This window comes from Clarias gariepinus, chromosome 1, assembly GCF_024256425.1.
Source record: "Clarias gariepinus isolate MV-2021 ecotype Netherlands chromosome 1, CGAR_prim_01v2, whole genome shotgun sequence".
In the NCBI taxonomy this organism is placed as follows: Eukaryota; Metazoa; Chordata; class Actinopteri; order Siluriformes; family Clariidae; genus Clarias; species Clarias gariepinus.
Window position 1 is genome coordinate 51,852,501 of NC_071100.1, and position 24,893 is coordinate 51,877,393.

Below are 24,893 nucleotides of genomic sequence, written 5' to 3' on the forward strand. Positions count from 1 at the left end.
GCAGTCTCCGCCCCTAATTCACCTTAAAGGTGTTTTATTGGGTTGAGGTCAGGACAGTCAAGCTCTTCCACACCAAACTTCCTCATCCATGTCTTTATGAACCTTGCTTTGTGCACTGGTGCGCAGTCATGTTGGAACAGGAAGGGGCCGTCCCCAAACTGTTTCCACAAAGTTGGGAGCATAAAATTGTCCAAAATGTCTTAGGTATGCTTAAACATTAAGAGTTTCTTTCACTGGAACTAAGGAGCCGAGCCCAACACCAAAAATACTGTTGGGTAATGTGAGGGGCTTACTGGGGGGTTACTGTGGGGTTACTGGGGTGTTTGTGGGGGACTTACTGGGAGGGGCTTACTGGGGGGGGTACTGTGGGGTTACAGGGAGGGGGTTACTGGGGGGTTACTGGGAGTGGCTTACTGGGGGGGTACTGTGGGGTTACTGGGAGGGGGTTACTGGGGGGTTACTGTGGGGTTTACTGGGGTGTTAGTGGGGGACTTACTGGGAGGGGGTTACTGGGGGGTCACTGTGGGGTTACTGTTGGGTTAATGTGAGGGGGTTACTGGGGGGTTACTGTGAGGGGGTTACTGGGGGGTTACTGTTGGGTTAATGTGAGGGGGTTACTGGGGGGTTACTGTTGGGTAATGTGAGGGGTTTACTGGGGGGTTACTTTGGGGTTTACTGGGGTGTTAGTGGGGGACTTACTGGGAGGGGGTTACTGGGGGGTTACTGGGGGGTTACTGTTGGGGAATGTGAGGGGTTTACTGGGGGGTTACTGTTGGGTAATGTGAGGGGTTTACTGGGGAGTTATTTTGGTTCGGTAACTGGGGTGTCAGGTGACGTGGGCAGATAGAGAGGTTGCAGCTTCCACCTTCATAATTAATTCTTTAAATCATTTAGTAAAAAATACTGTTCTTTCTCCTAAAATAACAAATGACTGTTGCTGTTGTTGTTAGTTAATTACTTAATGCCATATGTGTTATTTCATAGTTATTCTACTAGAATGTAGAAAATAAATCACTAAACAAAATAATTGCATTAAATGGGGTGTTCAAACTTTTCACTAGCACTGTAAATGTTCCCTGTATGCACATATCCTGACTAATCTTTTCCTAAACACATGGCCAGACTTAGTTTATTCATCCATCATTCCACATTCAACCACCTTCCCCTAGTGTACTCTATCTCCCCCTTCTGTCTCTCTCTCTTTCTCTTTCCATCTCTCCCTCTCTCTCCCTCCCGCTCCTCATTTGTGGGGATCCTCACCATCTGGAACTCATTAGTAAACTGGAAACTCTGAGCCACAGTTGGCCGAGAATGCATCAGTAACTGTGTGTGAGAGAGAGAGTGAGAGAGAAGGAACGAGAGAGAGAGAGAGAGAGAGAGAGTACAGTGACTCATGGTCCAGTTATTTTTGCTTGTGTTTATAGTTGGCATGTGTAGGAATTCCCCCTCTCCCTGACCATATCTGGCCCTCTTTCATTCTGTCTCTTCCTATCAATCTACCTGATGTTTTTTGCTCCAATGCATTTTGTTCTTCTTTCTTTCCCTTCCTTTCTCCCTTCTTTTTTTATTCTCTTTCTCTCTTCCTCTCGCTGCATTAGTGGTGTGTGAGAGATTGATGTGATATGCAGCTGAACCAGGGATGTCTGCTCTGATTAGCTCTGTGTGTGTGTGTGTGTGTGTGTGTGTAGGAGATCATTCTGAGCCGAATGCTCTGATTGTCCCTCTCTCCTCCCACAGGATAGAGCGTGGGGTTGGAGAAAGGTCTCGTATTTTCTAGTAGCTTAGCCATTGGTTGTGTCCCAAACGGAGGCCAGAGAACTAATTCATCAGCCTTATCACACCTCAACACCCTGAACCTCACATCACACCACAACACACCCCGACACCCTGTATGCCTCATTCAATTCAATTCAATTTTATTTTATTTGTATAGCGCTTTTAATAATTGTCATTGTCCCAAAGCAGCTTCACATCCCTTATGAACGAGCCGAATGTGACGGTGCTGAAGAAAAAACTCCCTGAGATGGTAATAGGAAGAAACCTTGAGAGGAACCAGACTCAACAGGGAACCCATCCTCATCTGGGTGATAACAGATAGCAGGGATTGATCTGCACTCATACTGTGTGTTAGGAGGCTGGAAGTTCAGTAGAACAGGAGATGTGGAGAAGTTCATATGGAGTCCAGTTGGTTATTGGAGACTCAGGTAGACTGTAGGAAACTCCAGTCCTGAACTATCGAGTGACTGCAGTCACGAGTCCTCAGAGAACAGCTGTCTGCATCAGCTGAGGACAGGACCATCTTCATGGAAAAGTGGAACCTCATCACACCACATCACACCTGACATCATGTACCCCACATCACACCCCAACACCCTGTACCCCTCATCACACCTAAATACGCGTATATTATATAGACCATAGCATCCTGCAGTGCCCCGTGGAAACTCCTTTACTTTCAGAAAAACCTCTAACAATAGTGCACTGTGTTGAGGGGTTGGATGTGGACAGGGCTCTGAATCACTGTGTCAGGGGAATTTGTTAGCATTTCTTTGCATTTGTTAGCTCCTTTGTTGGCGCTACAGTATAAAAGCAGCACAGCTGTGTGTGTGTGTGTTTGTGTGTGTGTTGTGTGTGTTCATGTCTCTCCATCCTGCTCGAAAAAAAAGTCCAATACAATGCAGCTGTTGTTTCAGGAACCATGGGCTGCTTCCCAAACCACACTACGCGTACTATGCTAAATAACACGTCAAAATAGTACATGCAGTTGGGCGTCGGCTGTTTGGGTCACAGCTGTACCGTGTGGTACACAAGCTGCAGGCTAGTCAAACAGAGCTGCAGAAACAATCAGCTGAACCAAACCCAAACACAACCTTACAAGCCACTAAATATCCTAAAGCACGTGTGTGTGGCCACAAATAAGCCATGGAACAAGAAACTAGGAAACAGGGAGTTAATAAACTGGGGATGTGCAAGACAAAGGAAGAGCACAAGAAATGTAGGAAGAGATTAAAGGAGTACTAAAGGAAACTAAAGGAGACTAAAGGAAGGAAGTAAATAGTTAAAAGATTATAAAACAAAATGAAAATAGCACTGCTAAAAGATTAAAGACCCGTGAAGCTATTGAACATCTGATTTAAGGTTATTTAGAAGCAGGGATCCAAGAGATTATAAGAATGTGCTGGAAACCAGTGGACCATGAGATTAGTGACTAAGGAAAAAGCGAAGATTGAATCATGGGCAGTAGATTATGATCTCACTCACCATGTGGTCATTTACATGTGCTCCTGGACTGAAGGTGGCGCTGTTACAATTTTATGACAGTTTTTATGACTACAGGTGCAAGACCTGATTGTGACAATCAGTCAGTCATTAGCCAAATGCAGTTTGTGACATAGTCATGTTTTGAGATCTCTGTGTTTATAATGCCATGTCTTGTTTTCTATTCTCAGACATCTTTCCTTCCAATTCCCAGCAGCACCGATCTGAGAGCATCCCATCATGCCGGTGGTGTTCCATTCCTCCCCACTGACGTGGTCACGTGTAGCGGCCATGGTGTTTGCGTGTGTGGCGTTTAGCGTTGCCCTGTACGGCGCACAGCTCATGCACGGTACTGGAGACTGGTGCGTGTTCTGCTGGAGCTTCAGCTTTGCTGGGACGCTGCTGATTCTCCTGGTGGAGATCTGTGGCCTGCAGACGCGTGCTCCTGTCTCCTGGAAGAACTTCCCCATTACCTTTGCATGCTATGCCTCTCTGCTCTGTCTGTCTGCCTCCATCATCTTCCCTCTATTTTTTCTAAAAGGCTACGGGGGACGTGAGGAATATGTCAACTGCCGCATCGTCTCCACCGTCTTCTCCTGTCTCGCAACACTCGCCTACTTCAGCGAGGTCAGCCTAAGCAAGGCGCGTCCAGGCGAGGTATCTGGCTACATGGCTACAGCGCCGGGTATTCTGAAAGTCTGCGAGACCTTCGTCGCCTGTGTCATCTTCGTTTTCATCAGTGACCCAGTGTCGTATAACCAGAACGCAGCGACACAATGGTGTCTCTCGGTCTACTGCATCTGCTTCATCCTGTCAGCAGCAATCATCATCCTGTGCATCGCTGAGTGGACCGGACTGCTCCCGGTGTCTTTCCCACGCTTCCTGTCCATCTATGCTCTGCTTGCCGTAGCCATGTATCTCTCTGCCACCATCATCTGGCCCATCTACAAGTTTGATGAGAAACATGGAGGGAACAGCCGTCGGCCGAATGAGTGCGACTCCCACAGGGGGCTTTGTCCCTGGGACAAGAAATTAGCCATTGCCGCTCTCACGGCACTAAACTTCCTGCTGTATCTCGCAGACCTGATCTACTCGGCTCGGCTCGTCTTTGTCAAGGTTTAGTCATAAAAAACCTCGTATCATCATCAGTATTCACTCTTCTCATCAAATATCTTACTTTAGCTTAAATAAAGTGTGTTAGATTAGCATACTCTGACATCACTGTAGCCTCCTTCTTTATTTTCTAAAGCTGCTTATAAAGATAAAATAAGAAAGATAAAATTCTGTAAAATAAAATTGCTAGTTATGAAGACGGCTAAATAGACAACCAAGTATTTTGCGTGCTTGCTGTTAGCAAGTCAGATGATTTCAGCTGGGTAAGTAAGTGGTAACTTGCTATCTAAAATGTTAGTTAAAAAGCAGACACAATTGGACACAGTGTGGAAAAGTGGGCGTGGTTTCACCACTGAAGGCTAGAATGATCATGTGACCTTAAACACACTTCGAGGTAAAGTGTGTATTTATCAGTTTGGCCTCACTATCAGCAATCAATCTTTAGTTACCAAAGATGCTAAAGAAAATGGCACAATTCAGGTTTATCACTCTTTTGTTTACACTTGTAGCTTTAGTCTTGATTATAATATCGTATCACATGTATGTCTCTGAACACTGACGCTGTCGCACATTAGCCATGATTAATCTTTTGACTGTGCTATGCTAAATGCTATGAAGCAGCATGTCACGTGGGTGTTGATGGATTGGTGCAGGTACGAGTTCACGTTTCACCATCACACGTTACACATGCCACCTGTTTAAACCGAGCTGAAGATTTACATGTATATTCTGATTTATGATAGGTTTTACACAGTGCCAGCTAGAGGGCGCTAACCGCAGGTGGGTCCGAATAAAGTCTTTAAATAGATACAGTTTAACGAATGTTACTCCTGTTCTGACATTTTTCCGCTCTGAATGCTGATACTAATTCACTAGCGTTAGCGGTTAGCACACTGACTGAATGTCTGACTATGAGACATAACGCTCCAATGACTTGCTAACGCGTTGGTGCTAATAAAGTAATAGAGAAATGCGAGGTGTATCTTACTTAGTAATTAACATAAATTAACATAAAAACTCTTCTCAGACATTAGCGCATGCTAAATAGTAAACATTAATTTTATTGCCTTTTAATTACTTTTCTTTTTTTTTCAAATTTAAAGACAACAACAACAACAATTTCAGGAACTTTACAAAAAATGGAATTAGTCATGTGATTGAACTTTTATTTAATTTAAACTAATTTTGTTCCTCCCGCCCATCAGTCATGTTAGCTTAATACCTACAATACAGCTGAAAGGTCAATACTGCAGTGTTTATGAAGAAGTACATGTACATCGTGATGTATCGTGAGTGTGACAGTGTTCGTTGTTCCGTGTATCTAATCAGTATTACTGTGCCTCTATGCAAATTATATGCTAATTATATGCAAATGAAGTGTATGTAAATATCAGCTGTTTGTGTATAACATCATCAGGCTGGATGAGTTACACACCAGTGTGTGTCTGTTACAGGCTGTTGTGGTGATGTCATCACTCTCACACTGGTGCATTGTGGGAAAAATAAAGGAATAAGGGAAAAGAAATCTGTGTGTGTGTCTTGAGTTCTGTGAGTGTGTGTGTATATGTATGTTTGAGAGAGTGTGTGGTTGTGTGTGTGTGTGTGTTTACTTTATCACTGAGTGAGATGTAGATTTGTATAAAATAAAATTAAACAGTTTTAATGAAAGTTTTGAATCAGATTCAATCTGCTACACAGCTTCACTTCTCTGTGTGTGTGTGTGTGTGTGTGTGTGTGTGTCTTGTATCTGTTTCTCCTGTTACAGTTTTTTCCGATTGCTAACACACTAAAATGACAGGCACAGCACAATTATTTAAACTGACACACAGAACAAAACTTCTTCTCAAGTCTCCAAAAGTCTAAACACATTTTCTGCTTTACACACATTTTGCATTTCAAAATGACATTTTTTTTAAATGCATTGAGAACAGTTCTCTGCATAAGACACAACAATCTGACATAAAGTCACATGCTTGTCATTACAAAACACTGCCATTCAAATGACACCACATGAGCCAATTGGCCAATTCCATGTGCCACCTGGCCAAACACCTCAATGGTTAATTGTTAAAACTTCTATAAAAGCACTATAAAAAGACCACAGATAAGAACCTTTTTTTTTTTTACAACAACAATAGAAGACATTGCAGAGAGAGGAAGAGGGAGAGGGAGGTTGAACATAAGAGGGGGAGGAAGAGTGAGAGGTAGGGGTAGAGCAGGTAGAGGACTTCATGGCCAAAGAAGACAAACACTTTAAATGAAATTAGAGCAACATTAGTAGATCATGACATCAACCATGGGCTGACGATGCGTGAGGCTGGACAGAGAGTGCAGCCAAACTTGAGCCATTTTACTGTCGCCTCTGTCATCCGGACCTTTAGACTGGAGAACAGGTATGTAACCAAAATTTTATGTAGTACACGTGTAGTAAACCCCATGTCATAGTGTATCAGTTGGGTGACACCTGTTTACTTGGTGTATGACATCAGCCATTCATGAACTGTACAAGTTTTCTGTACAATGTCCTCTACTGTGGGGGAAAATATTTAGCCTACATTGTCCAAGCCCTATCTATACTTTTATTTTTATTTTAAGGACTAAGAGACAACACCATGGTGGAGGAAGGGGCCAAATGTTCACCGGGGTACAGGACGCTGCCATTGTAAACTTGGTTTTGGAAAATAATGAAATCAGATTACGAGAAATTCAAGGCCACATCATCCAAGACAACACTTTATTCAACAACACTTAATGAGTCAGTCTGTCCACATTGGCTCGCATTCTCAAGCGAAACCAAATCAGAATGAAACAACTTTATAAGGTGCCGTTTGAGAGAAACTCTTAAAGAAACAAAGAGCTCACTAAACTAACTACATGCAACATTGTTTCCCAGTGTACTGGATAACACCATACTGACTGATTTTTGTTCTTTGTTTTCACGGAGTACTGAAAATGGATGCTCATGCAATCCCACATGAGTTCATCTTTATAGATGAGGCTGGGTTCAACCTAGCAAAGACCAGAAGAAGAAGGAGAAACGTTATTGGCCACAGAGCCATTATAGATGTTCCTGGCCAACGTGGTGGGAACATCACAATGTGCGCTGCCATCTCCAGTATGCATGGTGTCCTCCACCGTCATGCCAAACTTGGACCATACAACACAGCCCATATCCTCACATTTCTGGACAGACTTCACAACATTCTCATACCACCAGAGCGTATGAATGATGCAGACCATCAAAGATACCGGTACGTTGTAGTATGGGACAACATCAGCTTTCATCGTGCAGCCCCAGTCTACAACTGGTTTGATGACCACCCAAGATGTCTCGTGCAATACCTCCCACCATACTCACCATTTCTAAACCCCATAGAAGAGTTCTTTTCGGCCTGGCGGTGGAAGGTATACGACCGGCAGCCCTTTGTGCGCATGCCTCTTGTGCAGGCCATGGAAGAGGCATGTGATGAGATTGATGTGGGTGCGATTCAGGGATGGATAAGGCACTCAATGATGTTGATGAGGTGTTGTGGCCAGACCCGGCTGTCCGGCAAGATGCTGCCTAATTATTTTTCTTGCCTCTTTTTTTTTACTGTAATATATTTTTTCTAAAATGTTCTTTTTCAGTTTACTAAGAATATTTTTGTTCAGTCCCATGTAAATATATCTGCAAATATTTCTGTGCATGTGAACAATCTGATAGATATTTTAGTATTATGGCAGAGTGTACTAAAGATGAAGTGCTTTTCATTATGCCAACAGTGTGGAGTTGGTTAGGCAACAGTCTGGTAATATGAATGAAGTGTGTGCCATTTCATGTAAAAGTTTGGTTTTGATAACGCTATGTGTAGTTTCGGTTGCAGTGCCTTATTTTGCAGGATATATGAGGCAGTCTCTCTCTCAATCTGCAGTCTGGGTGTTTTGTGAATTGTGTTAAGTATTTTAATAAAACCAGACTAGTTTGAAAAATTGTGTGTTAGCAAGTGGAAAAAACTAATACAGTTAAAGATTAATAGGTGATATGTAATGTCTATAAAATATACATTAGAATAACTGCAACTGAATGAAAAAATATAAATAAAAAATATTTTCTTGTGTGTGTGTGTGTGTGTGTGTGTTTAAAAGAAACACTCAATACAAAGTTCAGCTTAGAGAAAAGCTGTGATAAGGCGCACCCTGGTGGTGAGCTCTGTTTTCTTATACACAGAAGAGACAGTGTGTGTGTGTGTGTGTGTGTGTGTGTGCACCTGTACACCTGTACACCTGTGTGAGGATCTTCTCTAAAGTTAGTCTTAGTCCTGGGTTTAAGGTCCCTGTTAGTTTTCATCACATTTACTCAATCCTACCCTATTTTTGTTGAGTTTTAGGCGACTGTAAGTCTGGACATTTGAACAATAAGATTATGATGAATTAACCCTCCAGTCAGTCTCGTCTGAACCGAGCCCCAGTGTGGACAGTGTTTAATAAGCTTGTGATGATTCTACACACTTGGACTACAGTAGGTCACAGTCGCTTTAGACCTGTAAAATCAAATAAAATACATCACGATATAATGATGTTATCATGTGGTAACAATTATCACAGAGAGGCTGTAAAACTGGGGGATTATTATGGGATGCCTTGATGCGTCTTTTTTCCCAGCAGTTATGTTCCCCCACTGTTTCCCCTCCGATATTACTGATATTCTGATAAATGTATGAGGCGCCGTATACGGCTTCAATCAAACCTTACTCACACACACACACACACATAAAACACTAACATACACACACGCTGTACATGATACAGTCACACATACACACACTGTATATATATTACTAACTGCTCAAACAACTACATAACAAGTGCACACACACAAATGAGACACACACAACTATGAGATGTGCGCATATGCAAACTGTGTGCACGGTGTGTGTGTGTGTGACTGTGTGTGTGTGTGTGTGTGTGTTTGATTTAAGCTATATATGGCCGCTTATAAAAACATTGTCTTTTGTCTCTGGCCCGAGTTATACTCGACGAAGAGTTAAAGATGACTGAGTTTGTAACGAATCCTAAAACATCGCGCGCGCGACCCAGGAAACACTCCTGCTCGCGACAGGTTCTTATTTAGTACAGTGGTTAGACTAACAAAACCTAAGATATCTGCAGAGAGTACTCCATCACAGTTTAAAAGTGAAGATTTTATGAATTTCTTAGTTTTTTTCAAAAAAATTCTTGAATTTTATGATTTTCTAAAAAATCAATAGCATCAGGAAGAAAATAACGGAGGTTTAACCTCTAATAGCATCTCATGATCCAGTTCAGCCAAGAGCTTCACATTTAGATTTTCAGTGCTTTACAGGTATAGGACAGGAAGAGCTGTATAAACTTATCACCTCAGCTAAATCAACAACGTGCCTGTTAGACCCAATACCAACCAGATTTTTTAAAAGAAGTGATGCTTACAGTTGGAGAGCCACTTCTAAACATTATTAATTCTTCATTATATCTAGGTCACGTCCCTAAACCTTTCAAGTTGGCAGTTATTAAGCCGCTTCTTAAATGATTACAAATTACAGACGGATTTCAAACCTTCCGTTTATATTAAAAATATTAGAATAGGTCGTGTCAGCCCATTGTTATGCTGATGATCCCCAGTTATTCATCTCAGCAAAACCAGACGAAATTCCCACGTTGTCTAGATTAACTGAGTGTGTCCAGGACATAAAGGATCATTTTCTCTTAGTAAATTCAGATAAGACCTCGACAGTGAAAGACCTGGGTGTAATATTAGACGGTAACTTGTCCTTTGAAAATCATATTTCCAATATCTAAATACACACCCCTATCTAGTGTTGCTAATATCCTGAATGGCAACTACGCTAATTCTTTTCCACCTGTTTCTTCTTTCTCTACTCATCCCGAGGCAACTGGAGATTGTGCCAGCTCCAGTAGGCAGAGGCCAACCCTGCCAGGATCTTGAGGCATCCATGAAGGTTTGCATCTACACATGCTACTCCTGAGCTCCCGCTGATCAAGGTTTCTTCCTATTACCATCTCAGGGAGTTTTTCCTTGCCACTCTCGCCCTCGGCTTGCTCATCAGGGACGATCTCACAATCTCATTAATATCTAAACACATTTTTTTTCTCACTCATACACACGATAAATTTTCTTTTTATTTTGTGAAGCTGCTTTGAGACAATGAGCATTGTTAAAAGGGCTATATAAATAAAATTGAATTGAATAATGTAGGAACACCGCATCGCAGCGGATTGTGAATAATTAAATGTTGATGAAAATACAAATTTTTTATTAGCTTTTCTTTTTTTTATACCACATTTAGTCCTTTTTTGTCAACAATATTGCTGATTTCATTACTGTTACTGTTCATTGATATCCGTGATGTCTCTTCATCATCTTGTCTTAGACATAGGTAAAAGTTTCATCAACGCATATTCTCGTCATTATTTTCATTGATGAAATTAACACTAGTGTACAGAGTACTGGACCTAAAACTGATCAAATTCTTCTTGTGGTGTGGAACAGACGTGAGCTCCAGCCTCATAACTGCACAGGTACAACCAACCAACATATAACCAACCCACACACAACCAACCAGCACACAACCAACCAACACACAAACAACCAACATACAACCAACCAGCACACAACCAACCAGCACACTAACAACCAACATACAACCAACCAACATACAACCAAACAACAAACAACCAACCAGCATACAACCAACCAACATATAACCAACCAACATACAACCAACCAACACACAACCAACCAACCAACATACAACCAACCAGCATACAACCAACCAGCACACAACCAACCAACACACAACCAAGCAGCACACAACCAACCAACATACAACCAACCAACACACAACCAACCAACCAACACACAACCAACCAGCATACAACCAACCAGCACACAACCAACCAGCACACTAACAACCAACATACAACCAACCAACATACAACCAAACAACACACAACCAACCAGCATACAACCAACCAACATACAACCAACCAGCACACAACCAACCAGCACACAACCAACCAACATACAACCAACCAGCATACAACCAACCAGCACACAACCAACCAACACACAACCAAGCAGCACACAACCAACCAGCACACAACCAACCAACATACAACCAACCAACATACAACCAACCAGCATACAACCAACCAGCATACAACCAACCAGCATACAACCAACCAGCCCACAACCACCCAACACACAACCAACCAACATACAATCCATCAATCCATCCGGTCCTGTTACCTGTTACATTTTTAGCGTTTATCTGAATCAGTAACACACCTCCCTCGTAGGTATAACCCTCACAGAAACAAACACTCACACATTTTAACACAATTATAATTTATTTAGAAAGATGTTTAAAAAAAAAATTGTTCCATTCAGAATCACCTCAGCGCTGTAATCTACAGGACTTACAGCCGTTACTGTATCGTGATTTAGCACAAAATTTACCGCTGTGCTAAATCACGATACAGTAATATATATAATATATTGTTGATAGAACAACAGTGCGTATAAAATACAGTCGCGGTGTGAAGGAGAGCAGCGTGTCAAGGTTACGCAGGTCTGCTGTCTGTGTGAAACGTCCTGATGTCCTCACCGATGAACTCGTTCACTGTGGACAGATCATTAGCGTGTTAGCGTCATATGATGATAGCATTTAGTTATCAGAGACAATTGAGCCTTTTTCAAAACTACTGAGAGTTCATCTGTAACCTGTTTGTTTCTTCTGGAAAGTAAACTGATACACCGCTAACCGTACCTGACCCGCTAGTTAACTACGCTCTCTAATGCTTAGCTAATGCTAGCTAAACACCTTTTCTTTCCCCCAAATGTATGTAATGTAGAGGAAATAAATGGTAAAACATAGTGTGTGTGTGTGTGTACACCTGTAAACCATGCTGCTAATGTGCGCCTCTGATCTTAATTCTCATTGGCTGAGCCTCCTAGCCAATCAGGATGCTCCCCAGGTGACTTACCTTCATCCAGCGTGATATGCTGCATGGGTGGGGCGCTGCTGAAGGTCATGTGACTCTCCTGGTGGTAGGCAGGGGGGGCATGGGGCAGGAGAGGAGGGGGGAGGGGGGAGGTGGAGACGGGGCTGCTGGGAAACGGACTGATGGAGGAGGAGTGAGAAGGGGAAGGTGAGGAGGACAGGTACGGAGAGTCGGGCCAGGGCTGGGGCGGGTACAGCGGCGGGAGCAGCTCACTGAAACCCAACTCCAGGCTCTGGAACGAGGGATCGCACTCGGACACCGCCACCCTGTCCTCCGACGTCTCGGGCAGGGGGCAGAACTCCTGCTGGTGGTGGTGCTGATGGTGGTGCTGGTGGTGGTGGTGGTGGTGGTACCCCCCTGGCGTGCTGTACGGGTACTCAGGAGGGTGAGGGGGCGGGCACAACGACATCACTCCATCCAACAGCAAGAGAGACGGACGAGACAACAGAGGGTCTTCCTCTTTACACAGCACTGAGGAGAGAGAGAGAGAGAGAGAGAGAGTGTGTGGGAAACAGTGTGTGAGTGTGAGTGTGTGAGAGAGAGTGTGAGTGTGTGTTTAAGTGTGTGAGTGTGTGTGTGAGAGAGAGTGTGAGTGTGTGGGAAACAGTGTGTGAGTGTGAGTGTGTGTTTAAGTGTGTGAGTGTGTGTGTGTGTGAGAGAGAGAGAGAGTGTGTGTGTGTTTAAGTGTGTGAGTGTGTGTGTGTGTGAGAGAGAGAGTGTGTGTGTGTTTAAGTGTGTGTGAGAGAGAGAGTGTGTGTGTGTGTGTGTGTGTGAGAGAGAGTGTGAGTGTGTGAGTAAGTGTGTGTAAGTGGGTTTATGTGTGTGTGTGTTTGAGTGTGTGTATTTGAGTGTGTGTATGTGTGTGTTTGTATATGTGTGTGTGTATGTGTGTGTGTATGTATGTATGTGTGTGTTGGTGTGTGTTTGTGCTTGAGTGTGTGTATTTGAGTGTGTGTGTTTGAGTGTGTGTATGTATGTGTGTGTGTGTTTGTGTGTGTTTGTATAGGTGTGTTTGAGTGTGTGTGTGTGTATAAAACACTCACTGGGTAGGTATTTAAAGCAGTGTGTGCTGCTCCTCTTGCGCTTGCCGTTGGACACATACAGGCACACACACACCGGCTGACTCACACACACATCACTGTAGGCTGGCACACGTACACACAACACATTCTAATACACACACACACACACACACATACACACACACCATGAACCCACATTACCAATACAAATACACAGTATACATGCCATACACACACCAATAACATGCACGAAATAATATACAAGGCTGGACACAAGGAAAGTAAAATACACACACACACACACATACATACACACACACACACACACACACACCAATAACACACAAGTGTGTGTGTGTTACCTCTGTGCTTTTGTCACGGTCCACATGAGCCTCTTCCTCCCATTGCAGTTTACCATCTACAACACACACACACACACACACACACACACACACACACTGATGAACACACTGCTGTAAAGACCGGACACACTGACACACATGGTGGACGTTACAGACAGGAACACCGTCCCCACGAGACACTGAGACGCTGAGACACTGAAACGCTGAGACACTGAGACGATGAGACACTAAGTCACTGAGACGCTGAGACACTGAGACGCTGAGACACTGAGACGCTGCTCTCAGGGCGGGAGAACATCTTCAACCCTGTGTTCAGACTTCACCCCCTACACCCGCCAGGGCAACACTCGCTACTACTCAACCTGAAGCCTGAACACATGCGGTGGTGCTACCTAGTGTGGCTAGACATAGAAATGCCTACATGAGGTGTGTGTGTGTGTGTGTGTGTGTGTGTGTGTGTGTGTGTGTGTGTGTGTGTGTGGCCGTGGGACAGACAGTAGGACGTAGGCAGAGCAGACATTAACACAACACACAACAGCCAGCACAAATCAGAGCTCAATTCAATTCAATTCAATTCAATTCAATTCAATTTTATTTCTTTAGCGCTTTTAACAGTGGTCATTGTCACAAAGCAGCTTCACACAATCAAATGAAAATTATGGATATGTGTATGAAATGTAAGAAAATGTGTATAAATCTAAGTGATCGAATTGTCCCTGATGGGAAAAACTCCCTGAGATGGTAATAGGAAGAAACCTTGAGAGGAACCAGACTCAACAGGGAACCCATCCTCATCTGGGTGATAACAGATAGCAGTAAATGATCTGCATTTATACAGTGTGTAGGGTGGGAGGCAGTTCAGCTATAATAGCGGATGTTAATTGATGTTAATATGGAGTCCAGGTAGTTATTGAAGACCCAGGTAGACTTGTAAGAAGTTCCAGTCATGAACTATCGAACTGTCAAGTCCCCAGAGAAACAGTTGCCAACACCAGTCAAGGCCAGAACCGTCTTCTAGGTAGAGAGAATCATCCCCAGACACCAGACGCATCCCAGAGAGACACACGGGGCATCCATGTGACGAGATCTTCAGCCAGAAGCGCGGCACCAGGATGGGTCAGATAGCTCACATACACATAAGTAAAGCAGATAACATACGCCATCGGTACGAACTGAAAAAACATCACAGAATGCTTTCCTTTAAAGGTTTAACACACACACACACTAACACACACACACAGTAAGGCTTGTGCACGTGCTGTAACTGACCATCAGACCAGCGCCACAGTGTCAGAAGAGAGTGACCTGATACGTTACTGCCTGGTACGGAGGCTGCCACGCCTCTCCACTGTGGACAGGAGACGTTCACCTCCCTGTCCATCTCAATTCTTCCCACTCCTCCCTGGACTCTACTCTCCACACCCTACTCTGACCCCGCATGGCAGGATTTTTACAGAAGAACCGGACATATCACGTGTGAAGCATGGTGGTGGAGAAGTGATGATCTGGGCGTGTTTTACATCCATACATTACATTTAGGCATTTGGCAGACGCTCTTATCCAGAGACTTACATTTTTATTTCATTATACATCTGAGCAGTTGAGGGTTAAGGGCCGCGCTCATTCACAGGACTGAACGGAAACAGTCACTGAGACAACGATAGACTCCAATTTGTTCTTGTGACTGGTACCACGGCCGTCTGTCCAGGATCGTAAGAAGGACCAAACGTGGGTCATGCACAAGGACAGTGACCACAAACACACCAGTTAATCAACACTAGTGATGGGTTGTTTATGAACGTTTTGTTCTTATTAAACGACTCTTTAACGTGACTCGTGATTCGTTCATGTTCTACTGGCCGCGCATGCGCAAATCATCACAAACCCTCCGTAGGTTATGTACAGGAAACAGAACTGAGTAGTTACCGCTCGAGTCTTTCGGTCTTGTGTCACGTGACTCCCATAGACGCTACGCAGTGCAACAGATTCGGAGCAGAAGATATGATGCTGAGCCGCTCATCCTGTTTATTATAATATCTCCTTATCTGTAGTGTAATATTTACATCACTGGAACTATAGACTAAATGTGTGTATGTGGACGTGTTGGGGGTCTGTTTATTAAAAATGTAACATTTTAGTTTATTTCTGATCAAAAGAACGAAATGAACTAAATGACTCAAAAAAAGATTCGTTCATTTTGATGAACCAGATTCAAAGAACCGAGTCAGTGAAATGATCCAAACTTCCATCACCAGCATCAACACCAGCTAATCAAACCTGACCAACTAAAGAGGAAAAAACTCAAGGCTTTGGAACGGCCAAGCTAAATCTACAGCATGGTGACTGATGTAGGTTTGCTACAGCTGAGTTCTAACGCCGCTCTTCAGTAAACTGCTGGGTGGCGTCACCAAGTGTGTGTGTCCAGCCTGTGGGTCAGTCGATCACGTGAGTTTATCTGTTTGTTTACAGACGTCGGTGAGGAACACAGCTGATAAATACAACACAGAACTGAAGGAGGGTGTACTTTCTTTTACTCATGACTCTAAATATGTGATAACTGTGATATAGACATGTGATAAACATGCAATATAACTTTTATAAACCCTTTGACATGTGATTAACGTGAATATACCAGTAATAACACACGTCTCTCACCTGTCCCTCGCTCCATAAACAGCACCCTGGAGGTGGGCAGGAAGTTGCTGCCATGAACGAGAAGCTCCGCCCCTCCTTCAGCCAAACAGGAAGTGACACTGATGGACTCGATGATGGGTAACTCCTGAGCTGAGCGCTGAGCTGCATACAGGAAGGGGCGGAGTTAATGATGATGATGATAACTGTACTGTAGACTCTTTAAAGTCTTAGGTATAAATCGCTGTTCTAATAGCGATGACTAACGGTATTAGCTATTTTATGATTAGCTGATCAGCCGTACTTACAGCACTCTATGGGCTGAGACGCCACCTGCAGCGCTAACACTCGGCCAGGTGGGCCAAGGGGCGGAGCTAAAGGCAGGTGAGTCCTGAAGACCAATCGCACGCGAGTGTTCTTCCTCCCGACGTCTGTCTCTCCTTTCCTCAGCTCGATATCTGAGTTCCTCAGCTTCAGGATCCCCGCACAGTCGATACTGCAGAGAACCGAGGGATTAAACACACACACACACACACACACACACACACACACACACACACACACAGGATAGGTTCTCACAGTGCTGTCATGTTGGTTTCTGGGTTTAAAGGGATCTCCAACAGTTTGGTTCCAGCCTGCATGCTCTCCTGACTCGCTGTGCCGACCATCTTCCCCGTCACCCTGAAACACACACACACACACACAAAAAAAAGCTAATTTAAAGGTAAAGTAGTGTTAATGCAGGCTAACGTAGTGTTTAACAAGATATATATTTTTTTTATATTTTAATTTTAAACATTTAACGAGAAGAGTGTTAAGAATCTGAGCACCTGTGGATCTGATAAAACGGATGCGGACGAATCGATCTGTCGTCTGCGGTTCCTACAAAAACCTGTAGTGACAGCGGCTGACGCTCCGTGTACCCCACCAGCTACACAACAAACAAACAAACAACAAAACAGACAAACAGTGAAACAGTACTGAGACATTAGCATCATTGTGTGGCTTACAGTCACAGTTAGCCGAGTTATTTAAACAAACAAACAAACAAACAAACAAGCAAACAGTATGGAAGATAAAACATTAAAAATATCTCAGAGGAAAACGATTTATCATTGTTACATGAACGCGCTAATTTTCAGCAAAAACAGTGACTTATCCATGAAAACTACAGACGAGAGGAGAGAAGCCGCGTTACCATAAGGCTAAACGCCGCACTAGCAAGACTAGCATCATCTGTAGTTTGCCTGTGTTAAAGTCAGGGCTTGTGGTTATTTTAGCTGTAAGTTAGCTGATGCTAATGAAATGTAATACTGTACTTTGCTATGTATGTCAGCTAACAGCTCCTTGGTGTAGAATGCTAAAATAACCGCAAACCCAGTGAACAACTGGAGCTCTGACCTTCACTACAGGATGTCCTCCTGGCGACGCCTTCACCGCTCCTCGACTTCCCTCTGTCTCGTAATGAGCGCGATGGTGAGGACGCGGCTGAACGTCGATCCGCAACTCGTACTGATCGAACTGACACGGCAGCGGCCAATCGAGCGGCGGCAGCGCGTTGGACCTACAATAACACACACCGCAGAGGGATAATCAGCTGTGTGGTGTGAGTGTGTCCCAAACCACGGCCATAATCGCGACACACTTCAGCTGGGACGCCGAACCAAACCATCGACTCAATACTGTACAGCAGCTCTAACAATTACTGTCTAATCTCAAGCAGTTAGTTTTCATAAAGGTTATACAGTATTAAAGCTACTAACAGTCTGTTATAAACACTGTGAAGCTATGTATCGTGGTGTTGCGTGTGTAAAGGTTGGTATAAATAGTAATTTACTTTTAATCTTCTGCTCCACACTCCAGTCCAGCAGGTGGCGGTATTGCATCAACTGCTCCATAAATCAAAAGACAAAATACAGTGGAACCTCGGATTGCGAGCATAATTCATTGTAGGAGCGGGCTCGTATGTCAAAACACTCGTAAAACAAAGCCCGTAAATCTTTCCCCATAAGAAGTACAGTGAAACCTCGGATTGTGAGTAACGCGGTGTGCGAATGTTTCACTTTTTCTTTTAAAACCGAGCATGTGTGTGAAGGCGAGAGTAGGAGTGAAGAAGGAGGTGTGTGTGCGTGTGAGTGTGTGAGAGACACTGTGTCCAATGATGAGTCCGTGCACACAGACTCAAAAAGCAGCTGATACAGAGAGAGAAAATGGATCTTTTACCTCTCTAATGAGACTTGCTTTTGCTTTACATGTACAGTACCTGTACACACACGCATACAGACACAAAATAACATATGTTTTACACACACGTGTGGTTACAATGTTATAGTAAACAGAACACGTGTGCACGGATGATGATTATACCAGTTAGAGACGAGCACCAAGACCCAGCAGGGGAGACGATTACCCACAATTCCGCACCGCAAGAGAGAGAAAAATCATTGGCTCAGTTGTGATCACGTGAAGCTCGGTGTCAAAACAAGAAGCGCATACGTGATACATGATACTCGGTACTCGTAAACCAAGACTTATTTGTTTTCCAAGTCAAAATGTAATAAAAATAAACCGTGTTACTCGCAATCCGAGGTTTCACTGTAGTGTATTCTGTCAGTGCTTTGCGGAAGTGTTTAGTTTTTATTACCAGAACCCTGTTATACTTTAACGTTTGCAAGTTTAAATAAATAATTGTAATTTTTAAGACCATCACTATCCCGCTGTGGGCGTGTTACAAATCACAAAATGGTGAAAAAAAAAAAATAGTGCCCTAAATTGTGTGTGTGTGTGTGTGTGTTCTCCAACCTGAAGATGGGACTGTGGGCGCTGGCGCGGGTTCTCCCCCAGCCAAGGGTGTTCGGTACAGAGAGGTAGTCCATCCCCAGTGTGGGAGGCTCCCTCCTGAGTTGCCCTAGGTCTGAGGGTGGGCAGTTGGTATTCGGGGCAGGAATCTGTTCCAGTTCCACGTCTCGGGAGGAGACCTGTGTTTATAAAGTTCATCACAACCACGACCACTACAGCATGCTGTTGATATTGTAGGAATGTGCTTAGCTTTCTAACCCCAACCAATCAGAGCAAACCAAAGGGCTGGGGCAGTGGCTATGCCAAAAATAAATCGGTCGTCTCAAACTAAGTGATGAAAGTTATGCTGAAAAATTTTGTTGTTTATTAGATTCCACTTGAACACTTCAACTTTTTAATAATCTACGGGAACATTTATTTCAGGCCGTGTAACCGTGTAACTGCTGCGTGCTATCTTATGAACGTGGCACGTGAGCTAGTTTATAGGACCCAGTTGCCTAGCAACAGTTCCTGAACTACATTATAAGTTAAGCTTCCCATGCACAAAGCAGTTCACTATTTAGCACTGTTACACAAGACACTCGTAATCAAGGTGATATTATAGTCATGTAGCCTGACCTGCTCCAATGAGGTCTTCCTGGTCTTCTGAGGAATACTGAGCTCGATCAGACCCTGAGATTGAGGGGCGGAGTCTCCCATCTCCAAGAATTGGACAGGGTCTTCAGAGTAGCTGCCCCTGCGGGAGTGGCTTGGTGAGGGAAGAGGGGAGTTTCTCCGTTTTTTGCCCCCGGGTGAGGTGGGACGTGATGACGGCGATAGGCAAAAGTGGGTAGTGGCTTCGCTAAGTTCCTCATCTTCCACCAGCAGAGAGTCACAGCTCGATGCAGGGCTTAGCCAACCACGAGAGGATGGGCTGGAGGCAGGACTAGGGCTCAAAGACCCCGCCCCCATACTGCTGTCCCGATAACCAAAGGGGTCGAGCAGAGGCAAGTAGAGACGGTCTCTGTCCCAGTAAGTTCCCCCTTCTGGGGTAAAATCATCGTCAGGAGAAATGGTGGTGATCTGAATACTGGGACACTCCAAAACACGAGACTCCGAGACCTGGGACAGTAAGAGGCTAGTCAGTGTCTCCGCGATTAGTGCCCTAAAATTAAGCTTTACTGCTTTATTAAAATGTAAAATGATCGTTCTTGCCTCACCTGGACTGACCGGGCCGGAAGACTCTCATACGTCCCGCTGAACTCTCTCACCAGTGCTCGTCTGGGAGGCGGAGAATGCATGCCTGCCCTGTGATTGGATGGTGGAGGAGAAGGCAGGATTCCCATTGGCTGGCAGTTTGTGGAGGTCAGTTGGTTGTCGGTGGCTGAACAATACAGAAAGTAATCACGTTACCGACCATTATAAAGAGTTTATGATCAGTCAATGATCTCTAACGCACTATTTCACACTAAAGTCACAGTGCTGTTGAGTTCTGAATTCTGATTGGTCAACAGGTGGCTCATACAATCTGTAAGTTATAGGCACAGATTTTATTCCAGATGTGCTTCCTGCCACAGCCCACCCTTTTCTCCAGGCCTGCGACTGGCACTGGGGTGGCCCTGCGTCTTAGGGGTGGGTATTATGTATATGCATAAGGTTTAGAGCCTAACAGTGACAACCAACACTTGTGGAACTCGAACCCCTTTTCCCTGAAATATGGGTTTTTAAACATATTGACAGAGCTGCTGTTATAGAGACTCACCCATATGTTTAAAAACCCATATTCAGTTAACCTCCTGACTGATCTGTGGTGTGTGCTGACCAAAGGGAAAAGGGGTTCGAGTTCCACAAGTGTTGGTTGTCACTGTTAGGCTCTAAACCTTATGCATATACATAATACCCACCCCTAAGACGCAGGGCCACCCCAGTGCCAGTCGCAGGCCTGGAGAAAAGGGTGGGCTGTGGCAGGAAGCACATCTGGAATAAAATCTGTGCCTATAACTTACAGATTGTATGAGCCACCTGTTGACCAATCAGAATTGGAACGCCACTTTATAAGGGGCGTTCAAGATAAACCAGGCTTGTGATGAAATTTCTGTTAAAGGTGTAATAATGATGGACATTTAAAGAAGACTTTAAGCACAGTACGGTGATGGGAGTAAAACATTTGAACCGCGCATACGTTTTTAAAGAAGTCCATAAGTCTGTGAATGGCCGCGGTGGCTCGGAGCCCATTGCAGTCGTACAGTCCCGACCTCGCTCCAAGCCATTTTCACAAGGAGTTCCTAGGAGGCCGGCACACAGACGTGAAGCAGACAGTTCGATCACGGCTCCGGCGTACTGAGAAAACTTTCTACCTTGATGGTGCCGAAGCACTAGTGAAAGAGTGTAGCAGTGTAGCAGGGGATTATAGAGAGAAATAAACTCTTCAAACTGTGCTCTATTACCCTGCACGCTTGTCAAACATCCCATTTTGACTCGAACGGCCCCTCATATTTATGATTTATGGAAGGAGTCTCCAGTGTCAGTGCCTCTGTGTAACAGTTAGAGATAAAGCTGTAACTATAATCTTCAGGATTTACTACAGCAGAGAGAATAAAGAGTGTGTAAGAGAAGGAGTGTGTAACGCTGCTATAACGTACAGTAAGTCACAACAGAGACTCGGATGGATAAATTTAACGGAGGACCACATGGTTCTGAAATAAACAAAACATGAATTGTTGGTAAGTAGCTGAGAGGAGGTAACAGGAGCTCAGGAGCGTGCTGTTACAGGAAACTAATCAACTTCAGTGTGATAATGTTAACTTTGCTCCACCACACACACCCTGATACTCAGGGTTTTACAGCACATCCCATAGTGTATTACTCCTTCAGTAAAGTGTTAGCATTTCCACACTTCACTCTTTATAAATGTGTAACTTGTGTGTGTGTGTGTGTGTGTGTGTGTGTGTGCTGGACATGGAGCTCTCAGTTTCACAAATAAGAGAGAAGAAGAATCAGCCTGTTAGAATTTCACTTCACAGTAACGACCTTCATCTCTACGTTTGCGCTTGTTAACGTACGCGTACATCAACGTGAGCTTTTAAACACTGAAGTGAGGACTGACGTTTTTCTCCTCGTACTGTCCCTTTAAGAGAGGGCGCGTTAGCATACATGCGTTAGCCTATGAATGAAAAAAAATGGCGTGGCAGCAATTTAGCAAAAAAAATGTAGGCAAATGCGATATTTAGTTTCATAAGTGTTTCTCAGAAGCATATCTGTCTCTATTTAGAAGCGCAGATTCTTGAATAATAAGGATCAGCTGAGGAGAAGAAGGGATTCGGGATGTTTCTCAGTAGAGCGCGCAGACGAGTGCGCGTAAACAAGGGTTAAAGCTGGAGTCAGTTAGCGTAGCTTCATTCCTCAACAGATGGAGGGAGAGAAAGAGGAGTATGTGCCATGAAAAGAAGCAGAAAAGAGGGGAGGATGGAGGGAACTGTGTGTGTGTGTGTGTGTGTGTGTGTGTGTGTGTGTTCAGTAAACAGAAACGCAGGGCTGGGTCCAGATGGCAACAGTTAACACTACTCACACGCACAACTGATTAAAACCACATTGTTCCGTACCCTCCTCACACACACACACACACACACACTTATATTCTAGACTAATCTACAGGTTCTGTTCTATCGGGCTTTACGCCTGCTAAAGGATTTTATAATAAAGCTAAATAGCATGCTAGCTAATATTAGCTAAAGCCCTGTGCTTTGGAAATAAGTGAATCAAATATAACTTCAGCTCTGCACTCGCTGACACAACATCAGCACATACCACACTCTCTCACACACACACACACACACACACACACACACACACACACGTCTTTAACAGTGCAGCTTTTACTTTAAGCATCAGTTTACTTTAAGTGGTGTACAGCTAGCTGCGTAGCATTAACTCGATTTTGCTAAAGATATTGTTAGCTATGAGATTATTAGCCGTGCTGCGCCAAAAGAGGTTAATTAGTCACATGATCAGATCTGATCAGACCAGTGCTTGATTCAGAATAAATTAGACTTGACAATATTAGACTAGTAAATTAGACTGGTATGAAAAGTCAGGAAGTGCGGTGTGATAAGGATTAAAATGTCATGCTATTTTTCAAACTAGCGCTTGCTAAGAGTGCTAAGTGTAAGTGCGGTGTAGCTAACAGTTGTGATTTTTAGCGTGTCTAATGTAACGTTCCTCCAGATGTTCTGTGTTCTTACTGTCCTGTTGTTGGTAATGAAGTTAATTGTGAAAAACAATAACTCGTGTGAAATTACTAGCGGTGGTCGTTAGCTAGGTTATGCTTGTCAAAAATAAATTCCGCTAACACCACCCAACACCGATCCCCCCCCCACACACACACCCGTCTAACAACAGCGCTGAAACGTCCACCTTCACGTGTCAAACATCTCAACCAAGCAGTGTGTGTGTGTGTGTGTGTGAGGGACAGAAAGTTTCAGTGAGGTGTATTAGATTTACTGAAGCTGATTATGTCCCTCTATAATCCCAGAGTGCTTTATTCCCCTTACACCTCACACCTCTTATTTATTTATTCCTTTGTTTGTTTATTTATTTAAGACCATCACTTCTTTTTTTTGCTGGTTACGTAAACATGATCTTCAGTAAACTCCTGTGTGCTGGAGATCACACTTACAGCTTTACCTGTGACTGTTGCACAGTGTTTGCACTGGAGACTCCTTACACTGATGTGACACACGCTTCAGGAACTTTGTTACTATGGAAACAATGAGGTGTTGCATTAATCTAACCCTGTGCTACTGTCAGAGCAGCTGTTAGAGGGAATTAATCAACAGCGTCTGAGCGAGCGCAGGACTCGTGATCGTTAATAAACACCGCGGTGTGTGGCTGCGTCTCACATCACACAGGGTTTTAATTATCCAAAGGTAATGTGAATATTGTAAAGATGAGAATTAAAGAAATCACCATCTAAAAAGTTATTGTTAAAATGCTGAATAATAATAATAATAGTGATATTATTATTTAATAAGTAACTCATTTAGATTAGACCTAATGCACTTAAACTGCTCTCTGTACAGTCTGACCTCTGACCCTGAGATAAAGTGAAAAGTATAATTATTATTATTATTATTGTTGTTGTTGTTTATGATGATGATGATGATGATGTGTAGTGAGGATGCAGACCCGTGGTGTCCTGGAGCTGCTGCTCCTCCTCGAAGATGAGTGTGAAGTCCAGCTCTCCTTCCTCCCAGCCCGAGCTCATCCTCACTCCTCTCCCTGATGTCTCTCTGATGTCTCACTGATGTCTCACTGATGTCTCTCTGATGTCTCTCTGATGTCTCTCTGATGTCTCACTGATGTCTCTCCAACACACTTTATTCCCTCTCTCTGCTCCTAATCCCACAGAGTTCCCGGATGTTGTTCTGAGGTCCGGATCTTCATCCTCCTCTTCCTCACATCTCCTCCTCGTGCACTTTATTTCTTCCCATAACCTCCTTTAATCCGAGTCTCTTTATTCTCTCTCTCTCTCTCTCTCTCTCCTCCAGTCCGCGGTGTTAAAGTCTCTCCTGCATGTTTATGGAGCAGAATAAATTGTAATTCCGCACACACACACACACTCACACACACACACACTCACACACTCAGAGCTGCGCTTTCACACACTCAAAACTTTTCTCCGCTTTTTTCT

The 24,893-nt window shown here is 43.8% G+C and overlaps 2 protein-coding genes across 2 annotated transcripts in view; one reads left to right on the plus strand and one right to left on the minus strand.

Moving 5' to 3' along the window:
* Positions 1-5,896, plus strand: part of myadmb (myeloid associated differentiation marker b) — a 7,650-nt gene extending 1,754 nt beyond the window's left edge. The window contains exon 2 of the mRNA XM_053503282.1: positions 3,450-5,896. Within this exon, the coding sequence (XP_053359257.1) occupies positions 3,499-4,380 (882 nt within the window). The 5' untranslated portion in view covers positions 3,450-3,498 and the 3' untranslated portion in view covers positions 4,381-5,896. The remainder of the gene's footprint in view (positions 1-3,449) is intronic.
* A 5,887-nt stretch (positions 5,897-11,783) lies between these two features.
* Positions 11,784-24,829, minus strand: nfatc4 (nuclear factor of activated T cells 4). Its single transcript, XM_053505009.1, has 13 exons — positions 24,389-24,829; positions 20,425-20,588; positions 19,844-20,326; positions 19,229-19,404; positions 17,828-17,990; positions 17,257-17,357; positions 17,006-17,107; positions 16,735-16,922; positions 16,451-16,591; positions 13,796-13,851; positions 13,455-13,581; positions 12,394-12,882; positions 11,784-12,029 (listed from the first exon to the last, which is right to left on the minus strand). Exons 1-13 carry the CDS (start codon positions 24,465-24,467, stop codon positions 11,971-11,973), a joined length of 2,328 nt encoding a protein of 775 aa, XP_053360984.1. The 5' UTR covers positions 24,468-24,829; the 3' UTR covers positions 11,784-11,970.
* Positions 24,830-24,893: the final 64 nt, after the last annotated feature.